Source organism: Lissotriton vulgaris, chromosome 4_1, assembly GCF_964263255.1.
Source record: "Lissotriton vulgaris chromosome 4_1, aLisVul1.2, whole genome shotgun sequence".
NCBI lineage: Eukaryota > Metazoa > Chordata > Amphibia > Caudata > Salamandridae > Lissotriton > Lissotriton vulgaris.
The window spans coordinates 681,834,666-681,855,051 of NC_141691.1; the positions used below are offsets into that span (position 1 = coordinate 681,834,666).

Here is a 20,386-nt window from a genome sequence, read left to right on the forward strand (position 1 = left end):
CGATTTTCCATGTTTAAAAGTTGTGTGGACATTGGCAATATTTTAGCAACTAGAGGGTTAAAAGAGTCAAGCTTAGTTTTATTGTCCTGAATTTTAATGGCATTATCAGAGATTTTCATTGATAAACTTGCCATTTCTTTACACACATTTTTTATTTCAGACGCAATATAGTCTGTATTAATGCGAAGGGCTTGTATTTCCTCTAAAATCAGAGTTAATAAAGGTTCTGATGATTCAACCGCCTTTTATTTAATTGGTGGAGGAGAAACTTGCTGCCTTCTTTTTGAATTAATAGGATTTTTATTTTCCATTTCAAATATGGGATAAAATGCAATAATTTAAGTGAAAAAAACGAAAAATAGAAGCAGAGTTATAATGTAGCAAAAAAAAATCTGAAGTAAAGCCGGTGCAGCAGCTTTAATAGACTCTGGGAGTGGCTAGGCCCAATCCAGGCCCTTTCCTGGAGAGTTATTCCGCCCCCCTGACTGACTGACCTGGCTGAGCTGGAGAGCAGTGTCAGGTTTACCTCCACGGGATCCAGTTGCTGCACTAATGGTTCCACCTCCAAATGTCACCAACACCCTGATGTATTTATACAAGGTGTTCGAGCCATTAGGTGAGGGAAAATAAGAGAAGAAAATGAAAAAAAGGAAGGGAAAGGAAGGGGTCAGCAGGGAAGGGAAACCTGAAACGACAAAAGACACCTTCAATAAACACTAAGTTCACACACAAAGCTACTCTCATGAATTCTCGCTTAAACATGCACCATTGTATACCTGCTTAAAGAAAAGAAAAAGACCCTCCATAATGAGCCTCTCTTCACACTTTACTACTGCCTTTGGATCTCCACATGGCAGCCCAGAGGGCATAATGTATTTGGGGTCTGTATGAACAAAATAAAGAAAGAACTTCCGTGAGCTCCAAACCAATATCCCAGACAATGAGCTGAGGATACGGAAGTGTGTAGGAAGCAAGAACCACAACACTCCGCTCCTCACAGCCCTGTCGATGGTTCAACTTGGCAAGAATTAAGGCAATCCACAACCAAAGAAATTAAACAGTAACGCGTAGTTGCGTCCACCACTGCGTTCTGTTCCCTCAATTACACGTGTCAAAAATCTATACACGGTAGCGCGTAGTTAAACTCACCACCGCGCTCTGCTACTTAGTTTAGGATCTTTGGGCGGCTGATGAGCCAGAAAACAGGGTAACGCATAGTTTCGACCACCACCACGCTCCACGACTAAAACAACAGCCTTCAAACTCCTTTGTAAATGAACTATAGTTCCAAAAATGAATACATGCCTCCTTTAACAGAAGAAGGAAGAATGGCACGGAAACACGCAGCAGCCAGCTACGGTATACCGTGTACCCGGTCAAAGTACAGAGATGTCGGGAGAATAGTCAACCCGCTGCCGGGAAACAGCGCGCCCCAACAAACACCTCGACTAAGGAATCCTACCTTGGATTCAAGTTTCTCCGGCGAGCCCCGAGGCAAAGGAATCGGGAACCGGCATGCTGAGAGTCCGCTCTCACGCCGAAGACGTAATCATGAATACCACGCAACTGGAAGCGTGTCTCTCCCACTAAAGTACTTCCTGAGGAGATCCAGGGGGGAATCATGGGAAATGTAGTTTCACGGCGTGGTAGGCGCATCACGGCGAAATCTGACAAGCAGAGCTGGAAGCAGAAGCTTAGTGAAGAAAAAGCGCTGCAAACTGCACCAAAATCGTCAAAAAGCACCAACTCCAACAGGTACTACTTTTAAAATATAAGGGACCTCATTTTCACCAAGTTACTGTCGCGAATTCGGCGTTTTTAGGCAAAAAAACGGTCCGACGCTCCGGAGCTCACTCTGGGGCGGCCATCTTGCGTTGAGCGCTCGCGCGTCTCCCTGGGCTATATATGTTTGATGCATGAGTGCACGTGGATATATGCTGCTCTGGGTATTGTTCTGGTTCCAAAAATTTATTTTGGGATTTTCTCTCAAGCTTCACCACTAGAATGGGTCACTAAAATAATTCAATCAATCAAGACTCTTGTCACTTGTTCTGCAACTATTTTTGTGTTAAGGCAGCCTGAGCAGCTGCCGGGCATTCAGATCTTGTAGTGTGCGTTAGTGAAACTTGATAATCAACTTTTTACTATAAAAACAAACAGAATTGTTAGTTGACCCTGGTTGTTTGGATCCTGTTGCAAACAGGTTAGTTTTTGTGTGGCAGTAAATTTACAGGAACAAGAGCATGTGACATCATTTTATAGTTTGACTTAAATAATAGTTGTGTTGATTGCATTGTTCTATGTGATGTCGCCATAGACAAGTGACTACTTATCCGCTTTGACTGTTTACGTTTTGAAAAATCCTATTCCGAAATACTTAAAACAGAGTATTTTTTTCCAGATCCTGGCTGTTGATATTCTTTAGGGGTAATCAGTGGTCGAAGTGCATTAAAAAAGTATGAGAACTATCATGGTGCATGCAGTGGTGCAGGGTGAGTGATCCTGGGGACGTGGTCAAAGGCATGGCTAAAAAAAAAATGTTCTGTAACTTTTTTTTCAACTTTCATCTTCAGGTTACTACATGTAAAATTACAAACAGCTTAAATAAAAATTCAATGCAAGTTATCGTAATCAGTGGAAAAGGCACTATCGTATGGTATGAAACCTCAATCAGTTAATTCTGTGTATCCAGTGCTGAATTTGTGCCAGTGGTTTCCGGTGCTCAGCACTATTTGCCTGATTTAGAGATCAGAACAACAACAGTTGTTTCTAAATTCAAAATACATACCAAGTGACTAATAGCTGCAGTCCAAGCTGTTCTTATAGCTTGGGGCCTGGACGAGTCTGAATTGTCACACTTGTAGAAATATGATTGTTAGAAGTTGTTTTGGAACTGTCGTTAACAGCCCTGACAGGAACAATGGGTACTGAGAGCTGTGGTAGCCTCCTGATGAGGGCCCTGGCACCTATTGTTTTGCAAATCAAGCACTGACTGTACCAGAATTCAATCCTGGTTGGTTAAGTGGAGAATTGTGACTTGTGTATGTTTAGCACTACAAGATCCCAATCAGTGAGCGAAAGCACTGTGAACATCTAAGCCATTATGTGAAACTTGCATTACACACAGTATAAGAAAGGCTGATACAAAATGTGCAAAAAGGTTTAAGATAAAAAAAAAGTTCTTGCAAAATATAGATTTTAGCAGTACCCAGACTGTGGGCAAGATGTAGGACCGTGGAAATAGCGCCTCGCAAATTGCGATTTTTGTGCAACTCGCAAATTGCGAAGCGCTATTTCCAATGTACAACAGTGTTTTTCACAGTGTTAACGATTCCCAATGGGGTCGCAAATTGAGAGGCTCATGAATATTAGTAAGCCTCTCGCAATTTGCGACACCATTGGAAATGGCAGGCCCTCCTAGGTATGGTGGCCTGCTGGGCTCAGCAGACCACCATGTCTGGGACTACTTTTAGGTTTAAAGTATTTTATTCGACATAACATGTTGGGAAAAGACATATCTTCAAAGAGCAATACGACAGGGCGGATGTAACCCACAAAGCTCAAGTGCGCCCTCAGCCAAGATTATCTTGACGGGTTACGCCCCCACAGAAATATACATCATGTTCTGTCACAGCATGAAATGACTTTCCCCGCACAACCCTACCCCGAACCCCAACGACCCAACTCCCTTCCCCCAACCCCCCTTCCCCCTCCCTCCCCACCCCTCGTCCAGTGTACAGTCCCCAACCAGAAGGAAAATACATCAAGCTATGCCTCACTTGGAGAAAAAGTTCAGTAACAAATCATTGAGCAGGCCCCATCGGGCTTGGAAGCCGCAGAAGGCGGAGGTACCTAGGGCAGGTGAGTTCTCTAAATTCCGTGAGCAATAGGGAATGAAATGGCTGCCAGAGCTCCCTGAATTGTTCCACATCTCCAGCCACCGTGAGGGACATTCTCTCCATCCCCAACACATGCCATAGCCTATGGAGCCAACCTGTGGTGGATGGTATCGTAGCAGTGTGCCAGTGTATTAAAATGTTTTGGACTGCAGAGCCTAGAGCTATCGCTATCTGTCTGCCCCTACGGGATCTAAGGGGGTACATCAATCCGTTTGGAAGCCCCAACAAGGTGTAAGCAGGGAAGCGTTGTAATTTAATGTTGAAGTGCATATCAATATTATCCAACACTTCCTTCCAGCAAGGCTCCAGCAACGGGCAGTCCCATAGAATGTGTGTGAGTGTCCCTCGGTGCCCGCACCCCCTCCAACATGTGTCCTCCTTGCTATGATCAAATTCGTGGACTCGTTCAGGTGTGTAATACCAGTAGGTGGAGACCTTGGTCAGAGTATCAGTGAGCCCCATGTGGTATGCCGAGTGCCGTGCCCTATAAGATATGTGCTCCCATTCCCTAGGGCTTAGTGTCCTCCCCAATTCCCTTTCCCAGCGCTCCCTCCCGGGGTGATAACTGTGTGTTGCAGGTGGTTGCAGAAGCTTGTAGAGATCTGTGATCAATTTGGCATCCGATGTGCGCGATAAGAGCCACTTTTCATAAGGAAGAAAAAGCCTATCGGCCGACTCCCTCACTTGCGGCTGGAGGGCCCAGTGGCGAGCCTGCATATAGTGGTGTCGGTCGCTCTTCGGTAGTGAAAACTCCTGACGAAGTTGGGAGAAGGGGACAACCCCTTCAGGGCTATACAAATGGCACAGGGCTCGACACCCCGCCTGCCTCCAATGCGTGAACGCCCCTCTCTCCAGTCCTGGTGTGAAATCTGGGTTGTCTACTAGCGGTGTGAGCGGGGACGGGAACGTGGTGAGACCGTGTGGAAAGTTAGTAGCGTCCCATACCCGTAGGGGGACCCTCATAATAAACGAAGCGTAGAGGTTTTTAGGCCTATGGGGACGACGCAAGAAAGGAATCTCCTGCAAAGGTCTCCCCGCCACCGCCTGGTCCTGGAAGAGCCAATGTTTATCGGACTCCCATCTACTCAATTCCACTAGGTAACGGAGCTGCGCAGCCTGGAAGTATTTGCGGAAATCTGGTATCCCCAAACCGCCCGCTTCGGGGGCCAGCAGCGAGAGGGCTCTGCGCATTCTAGGCTTCTTACCCTGCCAAACAAAGCGTGAAACATCTGCCTGTAGTTGTGGTATCCACCCAACCGGCGGTTGGAGAGGCAAGGCCCCGAAAAGATAAAGTACTTGTGGCAAAATCGTCATTTTGACAGCAGCTATCCTGCCCAGCCAAGGGAGCGTCCCGCGTTTCCATCGCCCTAATTCCACCCTAATTTTTGCTCCTAGGGCTCGATAATTGGCCGATACCATGGCCGACAAAGTGGGCGCAATCTGAATCCCCAGGTAAGGTACTGCACCCAAAGACCAAAGCATAGGAAACCTGTGTTGCAATTAGGCTCTGGTAGCCGGCTTGAGGGAGATGTCTAAAGCCACCGACTTCCCCATATTCATTTTAAACCCCGCTACCGTGCTGAAGGAGTCCAATTCCTCTATACACGCCGGAAGGGCCGTCCGGGGTCCGCCAATGGACAGGATGACATCATCTGCATAGAGGCTGATAGCGTGCGTGAAGCCCCCCATCCGGATTCCGGTCACCGCAGGATTATCACGCACCCATTGAGCGAACGGCTCCATATAAAGAGCAAAGAGTAAGGGCGAGAGCGGGCAGCCCTGCCGGGTACCGCGTTCAATGTCAAAGGTCGCAGACGTAAACCCGTTAACCCGGACTACAGGAGTTGGTTGTTTGTAACAGTTAAGAATCATGGATCGGAACTTATCCCCTATCCCCGCTTTCAATAAAACGCGCTCCAGAAAGGGCCAGTGGACTCGGTCAAAAGCCTTCTCGGTGTCTACCACCAGCATCATTCGTTCTCCCGGAATCCGGGAAGAATTCTCTAAAAGGTGGGCAATCTGTTTCGTATTGTCCACTGTCTGTCTCCCAGGGACAAAACCTGCTTGGTCAGGGTCGATGAGACCGGGCAAGTGAAGAGCTAGACATGCGGCCAAAATCCCAGTGTACAGCTTCAATTAATATTTAAAAGAGAAATCGGTCGGTAAGACCCACAGTGTTTCGGATCCTTCCCAGGCTTAGGGATAACCGTAACAGAGGCTCGAAGTAGATCAGATGTAATAGCTCCGGGATCAGCAAAGGAATTGAAGAGATGCGTGAGTACGGGGGCTAGAGATGTGCAGAAAGTTTTATAATAGAGGGCCGTGAAGCCATCCGGACCAGGCGCCTTGCCATGTTTAAGTCTGGCAATAGCAGAGATCACCTCCTCTATCCAGATGTCTCTATCCAAATACTCCGCCTGCAAAGGATCCAGGGACGGCAACGTAACCGAATCCAAATAGGTAGTCATAGCCATCTCGTCCGGGGGCTCTTCAGTGTAGAGGCCCTTGTAAAACTCGCAGAAAACGGCCGCGATCCGAGCGTCCTCCGTCTCCACGTTCCCTGCCTGATCAGAAATTTCCTTAACTAGCTGGTTCTGACGTGTCACCCGAAGCTTGTGGGCCAGCAATTTACCACAGTGGTCTCTTCCAGTATAAAAGGTGTGACGCAGCCGGAGTGCCGCATAATCCGCCCGATCGAGATCCAAGGCTGCCAGAAGCTTCCTCGCTTCCTTAAGCTGCCTCCAAATCCGGGGAGCCCCAGTCCTACGATGTATCTGCTCCAATTCTCTAACCCGACCAGTGAGTTCATCTCTCTTGGCCTGCCGCTCTTTGTTGTCAGCCGCGGAAATTGCCAAGAATTCCCCCCGAATCACCGCCTTTAGCGCCGCCCATTGCGTGGCCCGGCTAGTGTCGGCGTTGTCATTATGGGATTGATAGTCCCGGATCGCCTCCTCAATACGGACCACCACCTCCTTCCTATGTAACAGCGTGTCACGTAGACGCCATGTTCTGGGCCGAGAAACGGCCGGCGGCAAACACAACGTAGCCTCAACTGGGGCATGGTCCGAAAGGGAGATCACACCTATCTCTGACCCCGAGGTTAGCGCCTCCACCGGGGAGGTAACCAAAAGATGGTCCAATCTCGCGTACGTCTTGTGCGCATGGGAATAGTACGAGTAGTCCCTGTCTGCGGGGTGCATGTATCGCCACAAATCAAGGAGGTCAACCTCCTCCAGCTGAGCCTTACGGTCCGCGGAGAGTTCCCCTACCTGCGGGGAGCGTTGCGCCGATCTATCCATTGCAGAGTTAAAGACCATGTTGAAATCACCGCCGAGTATAATATGACGGTCCTGGGAGGAAGTGACATCCTCGATCGCGGTCTGCAAGAAGTGGTCTTGCCTTTCATTAGGGCTATATAGGGACCCGATCGTAAACAGGAGCCCCCCAATCTTGAACCGATATGCAAGGAGCCTGCCTTTTTGTTCGGTGAACTTGTGGAGGACCTCTCCCATAAAGTGTCTGGCTACTAGTATCGCCACCCCAGCCGTTTTAGTAGTACAAGAGGAGAAGAACTGTGAAGGGAACTTATGAGAACGGAGTCTGTGTGTGTCTTGCGATAGGAGGTGCGTCTACTGGAGAAGACAAATGTCTGCCTGGGTATTCTCCAGAAGCGAGAGCACAGCCCGTCTCTTGACTGGATTATTCAGCCCCCGCACATTCAGAGTCACTACCTTGCAAGTATCAGGAGGCATGCAAAGGGGTGTAACAGGAAGCAATGGGGCCCCATAGTACCAGTGCAGCAAGGGCACAAATGCTGTCGTGTGATAGAGGTGACACAATAGGGAACAGAGCACTATCACATGTGGGGCAGAAGTGATCGATCAAAACCAGAGGCCCAGTAAATGTCCGGATAGCCATAGGCAACAACAAGCACTGGACAGCCCACCTCATTCCCCCCCCTCTCTTCAGCAAATCAAATAGAAAGTCAAAACTGTAATTGCGGCAGTCAAGTCCGAGCAAACCAAGAAGCATATGCATTGCTTGAATAACAAGGAACCCCATTTTGCACTGGATGACCCTCCTCCACCCCCGCCAACACCCAGATCCCTCCCCCTTGCCTGTCCCCCCCCCTTCCAATCCCCCAAGATCTGTTCCCCCCCCTTCCAACTTCCAAACTGACCCCAGTCCCCACCCGCAACTGGGACTGTCCCAACAACCCCGACCCCACCCACCGGACCCCCCAACAACCCACCAGAAACCATTGTCCAAGTCCGGTCTGTAGCGGACAAGCCTGTGGAAAGTCAAAAAAGTGGACGTCCAGCCACTACGCACTACCCCGTCCCCCCGCCCCCCGAGCCCCCAAACCTGCGTTACAGTCATGGCGATGCCAATCGCCCCCCGGAGTTCATTCAAGCTGTCAGCGCAACTTCACTTGTCGCAGCGTCGGTGACTATAGCTTGTGGTGCAGCATCCAGGTTCGCAGCTGCAGTAGGCGAACCCGGTCTCGTCGAGGAGGCCGATGACCGCCGGCCAGGGATCGTCTGCCAGCCATCCCAGGTGATACGGCGCTGGCGAGGTGTGAATGTTCCGTCGTCCGTATCAGTGATACCCAGCACCCCTCGCCGTCTGGAGGTATAGGCCAAAGCCACGGCCTCGCGTAATGCCTAGCCCCGCGGCTCCCTCCGTTGATGCCCCGCCTCCGGGCACCAAGCCGCTCAACTCCTCGGGATTCACCGCAGGGTAGGGTGCTGTGGTGAAGGTCGGTGTCAGACGAGAAGCAACGGCGGCTCCTCTGCAGTCACCAAGGCGGACGGTCTCCCAAACCAAGCCTCGGCTCCACTTCCGCTCCGGGCCAAAGGCCCTCTTCCTACCCGGCAAGGACTCCATGACCGTTCAACCTCCAATTCCGGCGATTTCCGCCCTCACAGCCTCAACTCCGACATCCTCCGCCTATACCTCGCTAAATGCACGGTCCCGGGGGGGAGACCAGTGCTAAATTAGTAGGTGAAGGGCTCAGGTCCGGCGGAGCTCACAGCGAGTGCGACCACTCAGCCCGCCATCTTGGCCACGCTCCCTCTGGGACTATTTTTAAATAACACAGTTTATTATTTTGTAGGCAGCCTGTTTTCGGGTTGCATTTTTTAAGGGCAGGTAGTGTTCCCTGGGGCCACTGCCTCCCCTTAAAAAATATTTTTCCCTGCATTTGCAAAGGAGAAAGAGTCCCTGGGGACCCTTGCCCTTTGCGAGTGCATTGCCAGAGCGTGGTAATTTGTCAGTGTTTTTCAACCGCAATTGCGTTTGCAAAACTTTTGTACATGGGGTTACGCTCACTATTAGGGAGGGAACGCCCCTTCCTAATATTGACTCGCAATTCCAAAGTAGCAAGTCACAAATAAATTGCGACTCGCTATTTTGGAATAGTGCATATCCCTATAGGTTTTCGCATGCACAAACGGGTTCCCAAATCCATTTGGCCATGCAAAAACCATTGTACATCTGTCCCTGTATGTATTGCAAATTGTTTTTATACTTATCTTTTAAAGGCAATCACTTAACAGCTTAGCTTGAAGCTCCCTTACAGTGTAGCACATTTACATTTCTTTCAGGGAAGCAGGCACCCTGGCAAGGAGGCTTGTTCACTTTTGTCCCTCTCTCGGTTTCACAGCACTGGAAACTCCCTGACTTACATTGTCGGAATTAACCGTCTTGGGATGGCTTTCTTTTCATAAAAAGTAGGGATACTGTTTTACGGAAATTAAAAAAGTATGGACATGTCATGCCCCACAGTACCCCCCCCCCCTTCCGAATGCTGGGGGTAGTCAACTTCGGCTTCTGAAATTTCAGACTCTTGTGATGAGAAGAAGCTTGATCTCACACTCTCACACAGAGAGGTCATACAAACTTGCCTAGCAAAGAAGGCTTCAAATTTAGTTTAAGTGAGGGAAGAATTAGGACATTATTTTTGCCAAGTCAAGACACAAAGTGATGCCACAGCAGTAATTAAATGAAATGGTAAGATTTCAGTACAGAGATATGGCACCTAGTCAGGTTCAGACTTCCTTTCTGAAGGGCCTCAGATTTTAACTTAAACTTTGAAATGTTATCTTTTGTAGTCGATTTTAAGAGATGCACAATCACTTTTATCAATTAATTAACACAATAAAGAACATATGGCATTACTTATCTGTCGAATGTTTTCATTGTACCTACAGTTTGCGAATTCCTTCAATTTTAACCCTCACAAATGGCTCTTGGTGAACTTCGACTGCTCAACACTTTGGTAAGTTATTATTTTCTTAATATTTTATTTGTTTTTCTTGGTATACACTATTTCCTAAGGGGGGGTAAAAAGCGCTTGGACTGAACAGTTTAATGCCATCTTCATTTGGTTACATAGGAAATGCTCTATATGTGGTTGCTTTCAGATTAAGTGTTTGTCCTTCCTGAGAAAGACTTCACATACAAATGGTTAGCATTATTTAAAGGCATAAGGGAGAATCCAGAAACACTGAGGTAGTGGGTTTGAGGATGCTACTTGTAGTAGCACGCAAATGCTTGCAGGCGCATTAAGATGAATGTTCTCTTTAAAAAAGTCCATTCCAAGATGGTAGCAGATGCACATGTGTTGGGAAATGTGCACATGCTTACAGAAAGACATGAATGGATGCAGCTGTTGTGATGCGTGCATGCATGTGCATCATGATGCTTGGTGGCCATTTTTAATGTACCTTTCTAATGTGGCAGAAAGCCATGTTAAATTGATAAATTAAAATTAAAATGATTACAACTGAAGCGGGAAAAAGGCAGTAAACAACACCTTAGAGCTGCAATGTCTCAAAAAAATAAATTAATAAATAAATAAGATAAACAATGATATGGGAAGCAGGATGGCGAAATAGATGAGGAGTGAACTAGTGAGCTTGGGATCATCGAGGAGCTGGGGAAAGTTAAAGGAGACCATGCAGTTGTACCTTCCAGATGGAACTCATATAAGAAAACAACAATTTTGAGAGATTGAAGAACTAAAACTTAACATCTGCTCAAAAAAGAGTTACACTGTTCTATGAAACAAAAAAGAGGGGGTCGAACGTGCACGTGTGGCTGCTCGCAGACATCTATATTCTCAAGCAATGATCTCAGTTGGGTAAACACTTTTTAAATGATATAGCAACTTTTTTCAGAAGTTTGACATGTCCCCAAATATTTAGCATGCAAATGCTCCATGCTGAGCAGACTGCAATTGTTTCAGGAGTACGCATTGGATGGAGGTTTTAGCTATTTTAATTCACGTCTGATTCCTCCGTTTTAGGAAGTGTTAATAGGAGAATATCGGACATTTCTTTTTCAGTCGAAGCATAGCGTGAGCGGCGCACCTGCGCAGTCTCATTGGCGAGATTTAATGATTTAGAGGGAGCTTCAGTATCGGGCTTTAAGCCCCGCCCCTCTTTCCCATTGGCCGGCGTCACGATTTATGCTAAACGGTGGCCAGCCATTGGGAAAGATGATGAGGTAAAAGCTTTGCAATACAAAAGGGGATGATGGACGGAGCGTTTGAGCAAATCAAAGGTAAAAAAGCGTTGTTATCTTTATAGGGCCATGGGTTTCAAACACATGGCCCAATAAAGACAAGCTCCGGCGCCATCCTGTGACAGGGAAGGGATGTGGGGTTGGTTTATGGGTCTTCTCCGCTGCCTTTGACGGCATCCAGAGCACCACAGCAGGAAGTACAGCCGAGAGGAGGGCACCGCGATCACTGCTTCCTGCTGCTGCAGAGTGGAGTCAGTTCTTCTTCACTGCACACCTGGACAGCAGACATTCTACGAAGGTGGCGTGCCTCATGTAGACTTTGTTATAGTATTGTTTCTCATCCGTGTGCACAGATCTCTATTAACCACCAGCCGTTTGCTATCTCTTGTATTTTATTTGCTTTTGATACATGCACAATTGCCACTGTTGCCTTATGTTACGTAACGTTTGTTCTTGTGTTTTGAGTGTCTGCCATTTATTGCAGTATTATACTTGTACTTTGTACGCTTTTGTAACATGCAAACGTCACTTTGTCCTCCTGTAACATATCGTTTGCTACCTCTTGTATTTTGTTTGCTCTCGATACATGCACAATTGTCACTATTGCCTCATGTAACGTAACTTTCGCTTTTGTAACATGCTCACTTGTCATTTTCTCCTCATGTATCATTACTGTTCCTATTCTGAAGTGCTCTGACACCTTCGGGTAAAGTCTGCGCTATATAAAAACGCATACAATAACTAAAAAAAAAAATCAAACCCCTTGCCTTGCCTGTGATAGGAGGACAGGCGGTGTGCACCGACCTCCAGCCTGGCTTCTGATAGCAGCGCAGGCGGTGTGAGCAGTTTGCGGGACTCACCAGACTTCTGCTTAATTTTTGCACCTCTCTGCCAGATCTTTGCCCATGCGGATCTCCCATCTCTGGAACCCGCAGTGAACAGTCCTGTGCCCTTGAGGATGCCTCATGGTTTCACTGATGGTTCGACTCGCCCTATTTTTGTCCAGTCCCAGGTCGCCCTCCTGCTCTCTTTCCCTCCAAGCCGCACATGGCATCTTTAGCTCTGCCCACATTTATGTTTCTATTTCAGCTGAAGGTGAATGTTTCCAACTGTGGTGAAAAAGTGCAAATGTTTCACCGCTCTGTGACAGACTCCATGAGAGATTCACGCTCTTACCTGAGAATCTAACTTTTCAGTCAACTCCTTCCTCTCCATTCCACAGCATGTTTGCCCTGAAACACCTGGCATCAAGGATCTCTCTTCCTGGTTTGCCTAAAGGTGACAGCTACGTGCGGCCTCTAGTCGCTGCACTCTTGATATCAATGTTGGCAAACAGTCTGCACTGTGTGTGTCATGCAGGCTGTGCTTGTCCACAAGTGCACTGTTCTTAGCAACATGGATGAAGAAGGGGCTGTGGTCCTTTGGGCTCGCCTACCATCACTAGCGCTTGTGCACAAAGAAGACGCCATTTTAAAGTATAATTTTTATACCAGATCAACGCAGAGTAAGAAAGATGAAAACCCGTGTTGGGTGAATGGGCCACTGGGTAGATGGACAGATGCATGGGGATGGGTGACCAGAAGGATGAATGGATGGGTGAAATAAAGGATAAATAGATAAATGGACAGATGCATAGATGGGTGGCCGGGAGGATGAATGGATGGGTGAAGTAAATATGGATTGGCAGTTTTTGGTTGGGTGTATGGATGGTTTGTTTGGAATGGATGAGTGAATGAATGAAGAAAAGGAGGGACGGATGTGTGCATTATCGGATGAGGGGAGAGAACAGTGATTAGAGAAGCTTCGGGTGAGTCGGTGACGGGGGATACATCTGACGGGGCATGTCTTGACCAGACCACGCTCACCTCCATCCCGTCCCCTCTCCCTACAGCCCCCACAGCCTCCTCCTCCCCCCCTCTCCCACCATGGCCACGTCCACACTGCCCTTCCTCTTGGCATGCCCCGTAGAAACAATAATGCAGACATGCATGGTGTTAGTTTCAACGAGGGCAGACACTGAAGCATTGGGGCATAGATAGCGTGCACAATGCGAGCTTTAAATTGTCAAACCTGGATCCCTTAATTGAAAACACGGCGCCAGTTGGCTGGGGAAGAAGGCTTCCGGGGTCATGAGAGGATGAGGGGGCCGGGGTAGGTAGAGGCGCAAATGTGCTTATGTTTCTGCAGTTATCATATTTTATTTTCTTCTTCTGCGAGGACAGTAAGCCCCGGATACGGTGACCCGGCGGAATTCAAGGCTCGGGAGCAGGTGCGGGCAAGCACCAGTCCCAGGTCCGCCTCCACTGCTGGAACTTGGGGTAAACAGCCCCCGTAGCAACGGCTGCAGTCATCTTTTATCATCCCAACTTCTGAGGGTGCCTCGGGGCTGACGGGAGTGCACTGTCATTTGGTAATGTTTTAAAGCCGGCTTTGTTGTGGGAAGGGATTTCTTAGTACTGTTTATAACTTTTTCTTGGCATGCACCTATCTTTTGGACTCACTCTACTACACACTCTCTACTACACACTCAATTCAATTCAATTCATGAAGCTTTATTCGGAACATGTAAAATGACCATAAAAGCACATATTAAAAAAATACATGAATCAATAATTTATAAAAAGAATGTCATGGAATACGGACCAAGTACATTAAAATATCATGCCTTTTTGCACACTGATAGACTTGTTTAGAAACACAGCAGTATAAAAACAGATATCAGCGGACTTCATATTAAAAATAAGACTCATTGCCTCATCAACTGTACGTACACCATATTTGACAAACATAGGTTTTAAATACGGTTCATGTACAGTTTACATATTAGTAGAAAGTGCAGGGTGCTCTGTTTAGATATGCCGTCACACAAACATGGACCTTTGGGATGTTGCTTAAGGTTAGGTAAGGCCACTAGATGATGTACTATTCCAAACCTTAGTCTGGTTAGGACAAACTTGTGGGTTTGCCTAGTCACCAAGGCTAGGTAGGGTGGAAAACCTTTAGTGAGGGAATATCTACTGAAAAACGTGACAGTTAACATGGATACACTGGCAAAAGCTCCCTTCCTTGCCAAATTATCCAGGAGTTTTACTTTCAGCTCAGCTTTTGGTATCGCCGAAGCACCCCTAGGGTCAGTCAGAACATTAAGGTTGAATATTTGCAAGAAACAATCAGCGGCATATTTAATCCAGGGGATTTTCCTGTACATGTCCAATGAAAGACAATCCCCAATTATTGGTCTATTAAAGGACTTTTTGTCCTGGAGCCATATGGAGCGCCATAACATAAGTGGTCTTAAAGATAATAGATCAATCAGGAAGTTGATGTCTAATTCCCGGTGGATCAGCACAGTGGTGGCAGAGGTGGGTAAACACAAGAGCCTTTTTAAGAAGAAATTTTCCTCCAGCTGTAATTTATAGTCACAGCTGCAACCCCAAATAGCCGTCCCATACAGTGCAATTGTAGCGCATCTAGCTTGATAGATTTGCAACTTGTCCCTGGTTCGCCTATCCCCAACTTTGGCTGCAAATCTGAAGATACCATGGGCGCTTTTTGCCATTTTATTACTAATATTATTAAATTCAATGGTCCATTTTCTGTCATTAGAAAAAGTAATTCAAAGATAGCAAAATGTATCAGCTGGTTGCACCTTATTACAATCAATAAAAATGGCATTAGATTTACAATTGGCCCCATAAGTCATGGTTTGCGTTTTTTCCTTATTGATGAGCAGTTTCCTGTTCTTAATAAACAATGAAAATCTGTCCATCAAACGTTGGAGACCCAAAGGGGTTCTGGAAAGAAGCACGGCGTCGTCGGCATATAATAACACCGGTCCAGATACACCTTTTAACCTAAGGGCATTCAGCTTGGACACTCTTTAAAATTACATCAATTTCATTTATGAATAAAATAAACAGCAACGGGGCTAGTACACAGCCTTGTCTAATGCCTCGTCGAACACTAAATTTGGGGATACATTCTCCCCTGCTTCCATAACGCACACTGGTTTGCAGCTTTTGGTACAGCCTGGCAAGGAAGAACATAATACCCTCAGGGGCTCCCATACACTCTACTACACACTCTCTATTACCCACTCTCTACTACTCTCTACTATTCTCTACTACTCACTCTATATTGCACACTCTCTGCTACACTCTCTCCTACACACTCTCTACTACACACTCTCCACTACACACTCTACTACACAGTCTACAACACGCTCTCTACTACACACTCTCTACTACTCTACTACTCAGTAGGGGAGCGCACTGTCATTTGGTAATGTTTTAAAGCCAGCTTTGTTGTGGGAAGGGATTTCTTAGTACTGTTTGTAACTTTTTTCTTGGCATGCGCCTATCTTTTGGACTCTCTCTACTACACACTCTCTACTACACACTCTACTACACTCTCTACTACACACTCTCTACTATTCTCTATTACTCACTCTATATTAAAAACTCTCTACTACACACTCTTGCCTACACACTCTCTACTACACTCTCTACTACACACTATACTACATATACATACATACATTTAGAAACATATCTATACATCTGCATATCTATATAAATACATGCATACATATACATATATGCATACATATGCATGTTATATACATGAAAGTTTGAAAAACATTAATAAAAGCAAAGCTAAAAAACCACCTAATTACAAACAGAATTGCTGTGACTTAAACGAGGGCGAGACCTATTGCATTTTCAATGCTTGTAGAAAAATACATCGGTGAAAGGAATCCGGTGAGAAACTTTATACACCACATACGGAAATGGGTCGATTTTTGGAGTTTATGATTGCTAGAAAAGAATGCAAAACAAAGATTGTGAAAACTGAAACAGTTTGAGTTTGCACTCAACTCCTGCTAGGCGCCAATGCTAGCACTGCCAAAGCTGGGATTTAACGCTGCTGCATGACGTCTGTTCAAGTAACAAATCTGCCAGAATATATTAGATTTTCTCCAGAATTTTCCAATAAAAAAAAGTGAAAGCATACAAAACGATTGGCAGTGAAGAGCTGCATGGACGTGGGCAAATCGACATAGTATTTACACACAGTATTTTCAAACAGAGCTTCGGCTGTCACATCTGTGGCAGACAAAGGGAGAGGAGCAAACATCATTCAGCAGTGCCCTATTGTACGTGCACCGACTTATAATTAAGCCTCCATTGACTTGTTGTACCAGGGATATCCTCTTTCCACCTCCGCACTTTCAAAGGATACCGTTCAAACATCAAACTGACTCATATTTGTGCAGCAGATTAGCAATGTATTGGTTTTCATGAGGCAGATATTGAATGTAGACAGTGTCTGCGTTTCTCTGTCCATGCTTGGTCTGAATTGATAACTGTTAATGAGAGGTATAGCCCGCAACCTAATGTTCTCAATTTCACTTGAATCTGAAGGAAGGCCCGAGCAAGTCTGGGCTTCAGCTCTGGTGGCACCCAGTGCAACAATTGCATTTTTGCCCCCCACACCGTCTATTTTAAAATTGGATTTGTGATTCTTTTGTGCTTTTAAAATTACCAGTAACTCACCCAAGCCTCTCCCACTGCAAGCGGACCCTCCGCAGCCCAGAAACCGGCGTGCCAAGCGCTGACAGAGCCTCGGCCGATTGACAGGCCACGCCCCCATCGGAGGCCACGCCCACCGACCCAGAGCTTAAAAGAGACGCTGCTCACCAGCCTCTCCACCTACAAACGCTGCTCCTGAGGCGAAAAGCCGGGAGAGCGCACCGTCTATTTTAAAATTGGATTTGTGATTCTTTTGTGCTTTTAAAATTACCAGTAACTCACCCAAGCCTCTCCCACTGCAAGCGGACCCTCCGCAGCCCAGAAACCGGCGTGCCAAACGCTGACAGAGCCTCGGCCGATCGACAGGCCACGCCCCCATCGGAGGCCACGCCCACCGCCGATCTACTCATCAACCCATAAGTATGTGCCTCCCAAGGAAGCGCAGCGGACGAGCGCAGCGGGCGCGCCGATTGCGCGCCGAAGGCGCGCTTAAGGCAAGCTCGTCTGCGCTCGTCCGCGAGCGTCCGGGACAAGGGGCTAAGGACTCTGTATGTTATCATACTTATACATCTGCTGAACTACTAGCGCTGCGCCCAACTACCACGATGTGTCCACCTGTTCCCTACAACGCGGCGAAACGTATATCTTACTTGGGCATAGGCAATCCCGCCACCCTTACAAACGCCCCTGCTCCTGAGTACTCTATGCTCACGACCACACCCAGCTCCACTTACATGTTCAGGTGTATATACCTTAACACCCGCTCCATGATTAAACACCAGTCAGATATTTTTCTGCTACTTATGGATAACCAACCTGACATGCTGCTATTGACAGAGACCTGGCTCACCCCGGACTCATTACCAGATATTTTAGCTGCCCTACCTGCAAACTACTATATCCTATCAGCATTACGCTCAGGTGGAAAAATCGGGGGAGGAGCAGCTATAATTGTCAATAAGAAATTCCAACTTAGACAGCTCCCATCTCTGCCTCTACCTAACACTGAAAACATAGTCGCCAAAATAGATACTCCCAACGGCTCACTTGTACTGGCTCTACTATATCGCCCTCCCCAAACCATGGCCACGTTCCCTTCCACTCTAGCTCAGCTACTGGCACCGTTGGTCACAAATCACCCTAAACTACTTTTGGTTGGGGATTTAAACTTCTGGTTTGACAATACATCATTGGATCCCCAAGCTGCAGAGATGAGTAAACTCTTCTGTGATCTCAACCTGACACAACACATCTACACTGAGACTCACCAAAAGGGCCATAGTCTTGACCAAATCTGGTCTCTGAACTTGCCACTATCCTCAATAGACATAAAACCCTGCTGTTGGTCTGATCACCACAGCATAAGTTTCTCCTTTCAGTTAGACCAGACTACCCATTTCAAGTTACAAACCAGCAAAACCACTAGGAAATGGACTTCTATGGACTTGCCTGCCTTTCTCAACTTTCTAGGTGACTCCCTTCCCCTTGACAGCACTAACGTGGAGGAGGCCGATGCTCGGTTCAATGAATGGCTTACTGCAGCGACTAACATCTATGCTCCTCCTACGCGTCTTTGCAGCTCTAGGAGCCCGGACGCACATAAATGGTTTACACCTGAGCTAAAACAACTGAAATTGGAAGTGAGGCAAAAGGAAAGAACATGGCGCTCCCAGTATTGCCCTCTAGCCAGGGCCACATACTGCTCAGCTAGGAAGACATACCAAAAATCTCTACAAAACCATAAAACTACCTATTACTCATCCAAAATCCTAAACTCCACCAATAAGTCAAAAGAAATCTTCAGAATAGTAAACGATCTTTGCAATAACGATAGAACTTCCCCTCCGGTAGTTCCCACACAAGCGCTATGCAATTCCCTGAATGACTTTTTCCGCGATAAGATTTTATTGATTAAACAGAACATCTCCACACTTCCAGCCTCCGCCCCAGTGGACGACATCTATTTTAATCCCTCAACTTTACATTCTTTCCCCCTCATTGATTTGAAAACTTTTTTGGAATTATTGTCTAGAGTCAAATCAGGCTCGCCTATGGATGCCTGCCCCCCCCAAATCATGAAAGAAATCGGTCGAGCCATGCCCAACAGCATGATACCCCTGCTCAACGACTCTCTCACTTCAGGGATAGTGCCTAGTAGCTTCAAGCAGGCCTTACTGATTCCCCTCACCAAGAAACCTGGTATTGACCCGCTGGACCTCACGAATTACCGGCCTATATCCTTGCTGCCCTTTCTATCCAAAATGTTGGAGGCGAATGTCACCAACTGTCTCTCTAATTTCGTGGAGGAATCGGACTATCTCCAACCCAACCAAGCAGGATTCCGGCCTGGTCACTCCACTGAGGCAGTAATATTGGCCGTTCAGAACACCTTGAGGTCCAACGCTGACAAAAACCTTCACCAAGCCCTGGTACTTCTTGACTTGTCCGCCGCATTCGACACGGTTGACTATTCTATCCTGGTCAACCGTGTCGAACAGGCGGGCCTTAGAGACTCTGCCCTAGCCTGGTTGAAATCGTTCATTTCTGAACGTACTCAGTCTGTCCGCTTGGGCTCCTTTTCTGCTGCCAAGGTCAAGTCTTTCTGTGGGGTGCCTCAAGGCTCTTTGTTATCTCCCCTATTGTTCAACCTGTACATGCGGCCCCTTCTTTTTGCCCTGAGAAAGCATAAAGTCACTGTATACAATTATGCAGACGACTTGCAGCTAGTTTTCGTTCTTAATTCCCCAAATGCTGTGGAGGACTTCCAAGCCACTATGACTTTAATCCAGAGTTGGATGTCCTCTAATCATCTTAAATTAAACCCAGGGAAAACTGAGCTGATCCTGCCCGGCAAGAGCGAAATCAGTTGGAGCCCTAACTTCTGGCCTGCTGATATGGGCCTTCCCCCTAAGAAATCTTTGACTGTAAAAAGTCTGGGGATAACCATCAACGAGGACCTCTCGCTAAAATCCCAAATTGGAACCGTGGTTTCCTCTGGATTTTTCCAATTGAGGAAAATTAGGAAGATCGCCCATTTCCTCACTCCTTCCGCCTTAATCCAGGTGGTCATTGCCCTAGTCCTCTCCCATATCGACTTCTCAAACAGCCTATACCTTGGCCTACCTGTAGGACAACTTAGAAGATTGCAGTACTTGCAGAATCAGGCCGCCAGGCTGATCTGCAATGTACCCAAATGGGAATCGATCAAATCAGACCTAGAGTCCCTGCACTGGCTACCAGTGGCTCAAAGAGCCGAATTTAAAGCCGGGTGCATCATCTTCAAGGCTTTGCAAGGCAAGGGACCTCTATTCATCAGGCAGCTGATTGGAAGATATGTTCCCTCACGTAACCTGAGATCAGCCTACAAAGACCTACTTGAAGTACCTCGCTTCAAGAAAAAACGACAAGGTGGCAGCAGCTTCCACTTCT

The 20,386-nt window shown here is 46.9% G+C and overlaps 1 protein-coding gene across 1 annotated transcript in view; it reads left to right on the top strand.

Annotated features, from left to right (window-relative positions):
* LOC147722438 (aromatic-L-amino-acid decarboxylase-like) overlaps positions 1-20,386 on the top strand; it is a 1,636,613-nt gene that overhangs the window by 392,918 nt on the left and 1,223,309 nt on the right. The window contains exon 8 of the mRNA XM_086964961.1: positions 10,112-10,179. Coding sequence (XP_086821087.1) covers positions 10,112-10,179 — 68 coding nt within the window. The remainder of the gene's footprint in view (positions 1-10,111; positions 10,180-20,386) is intronic.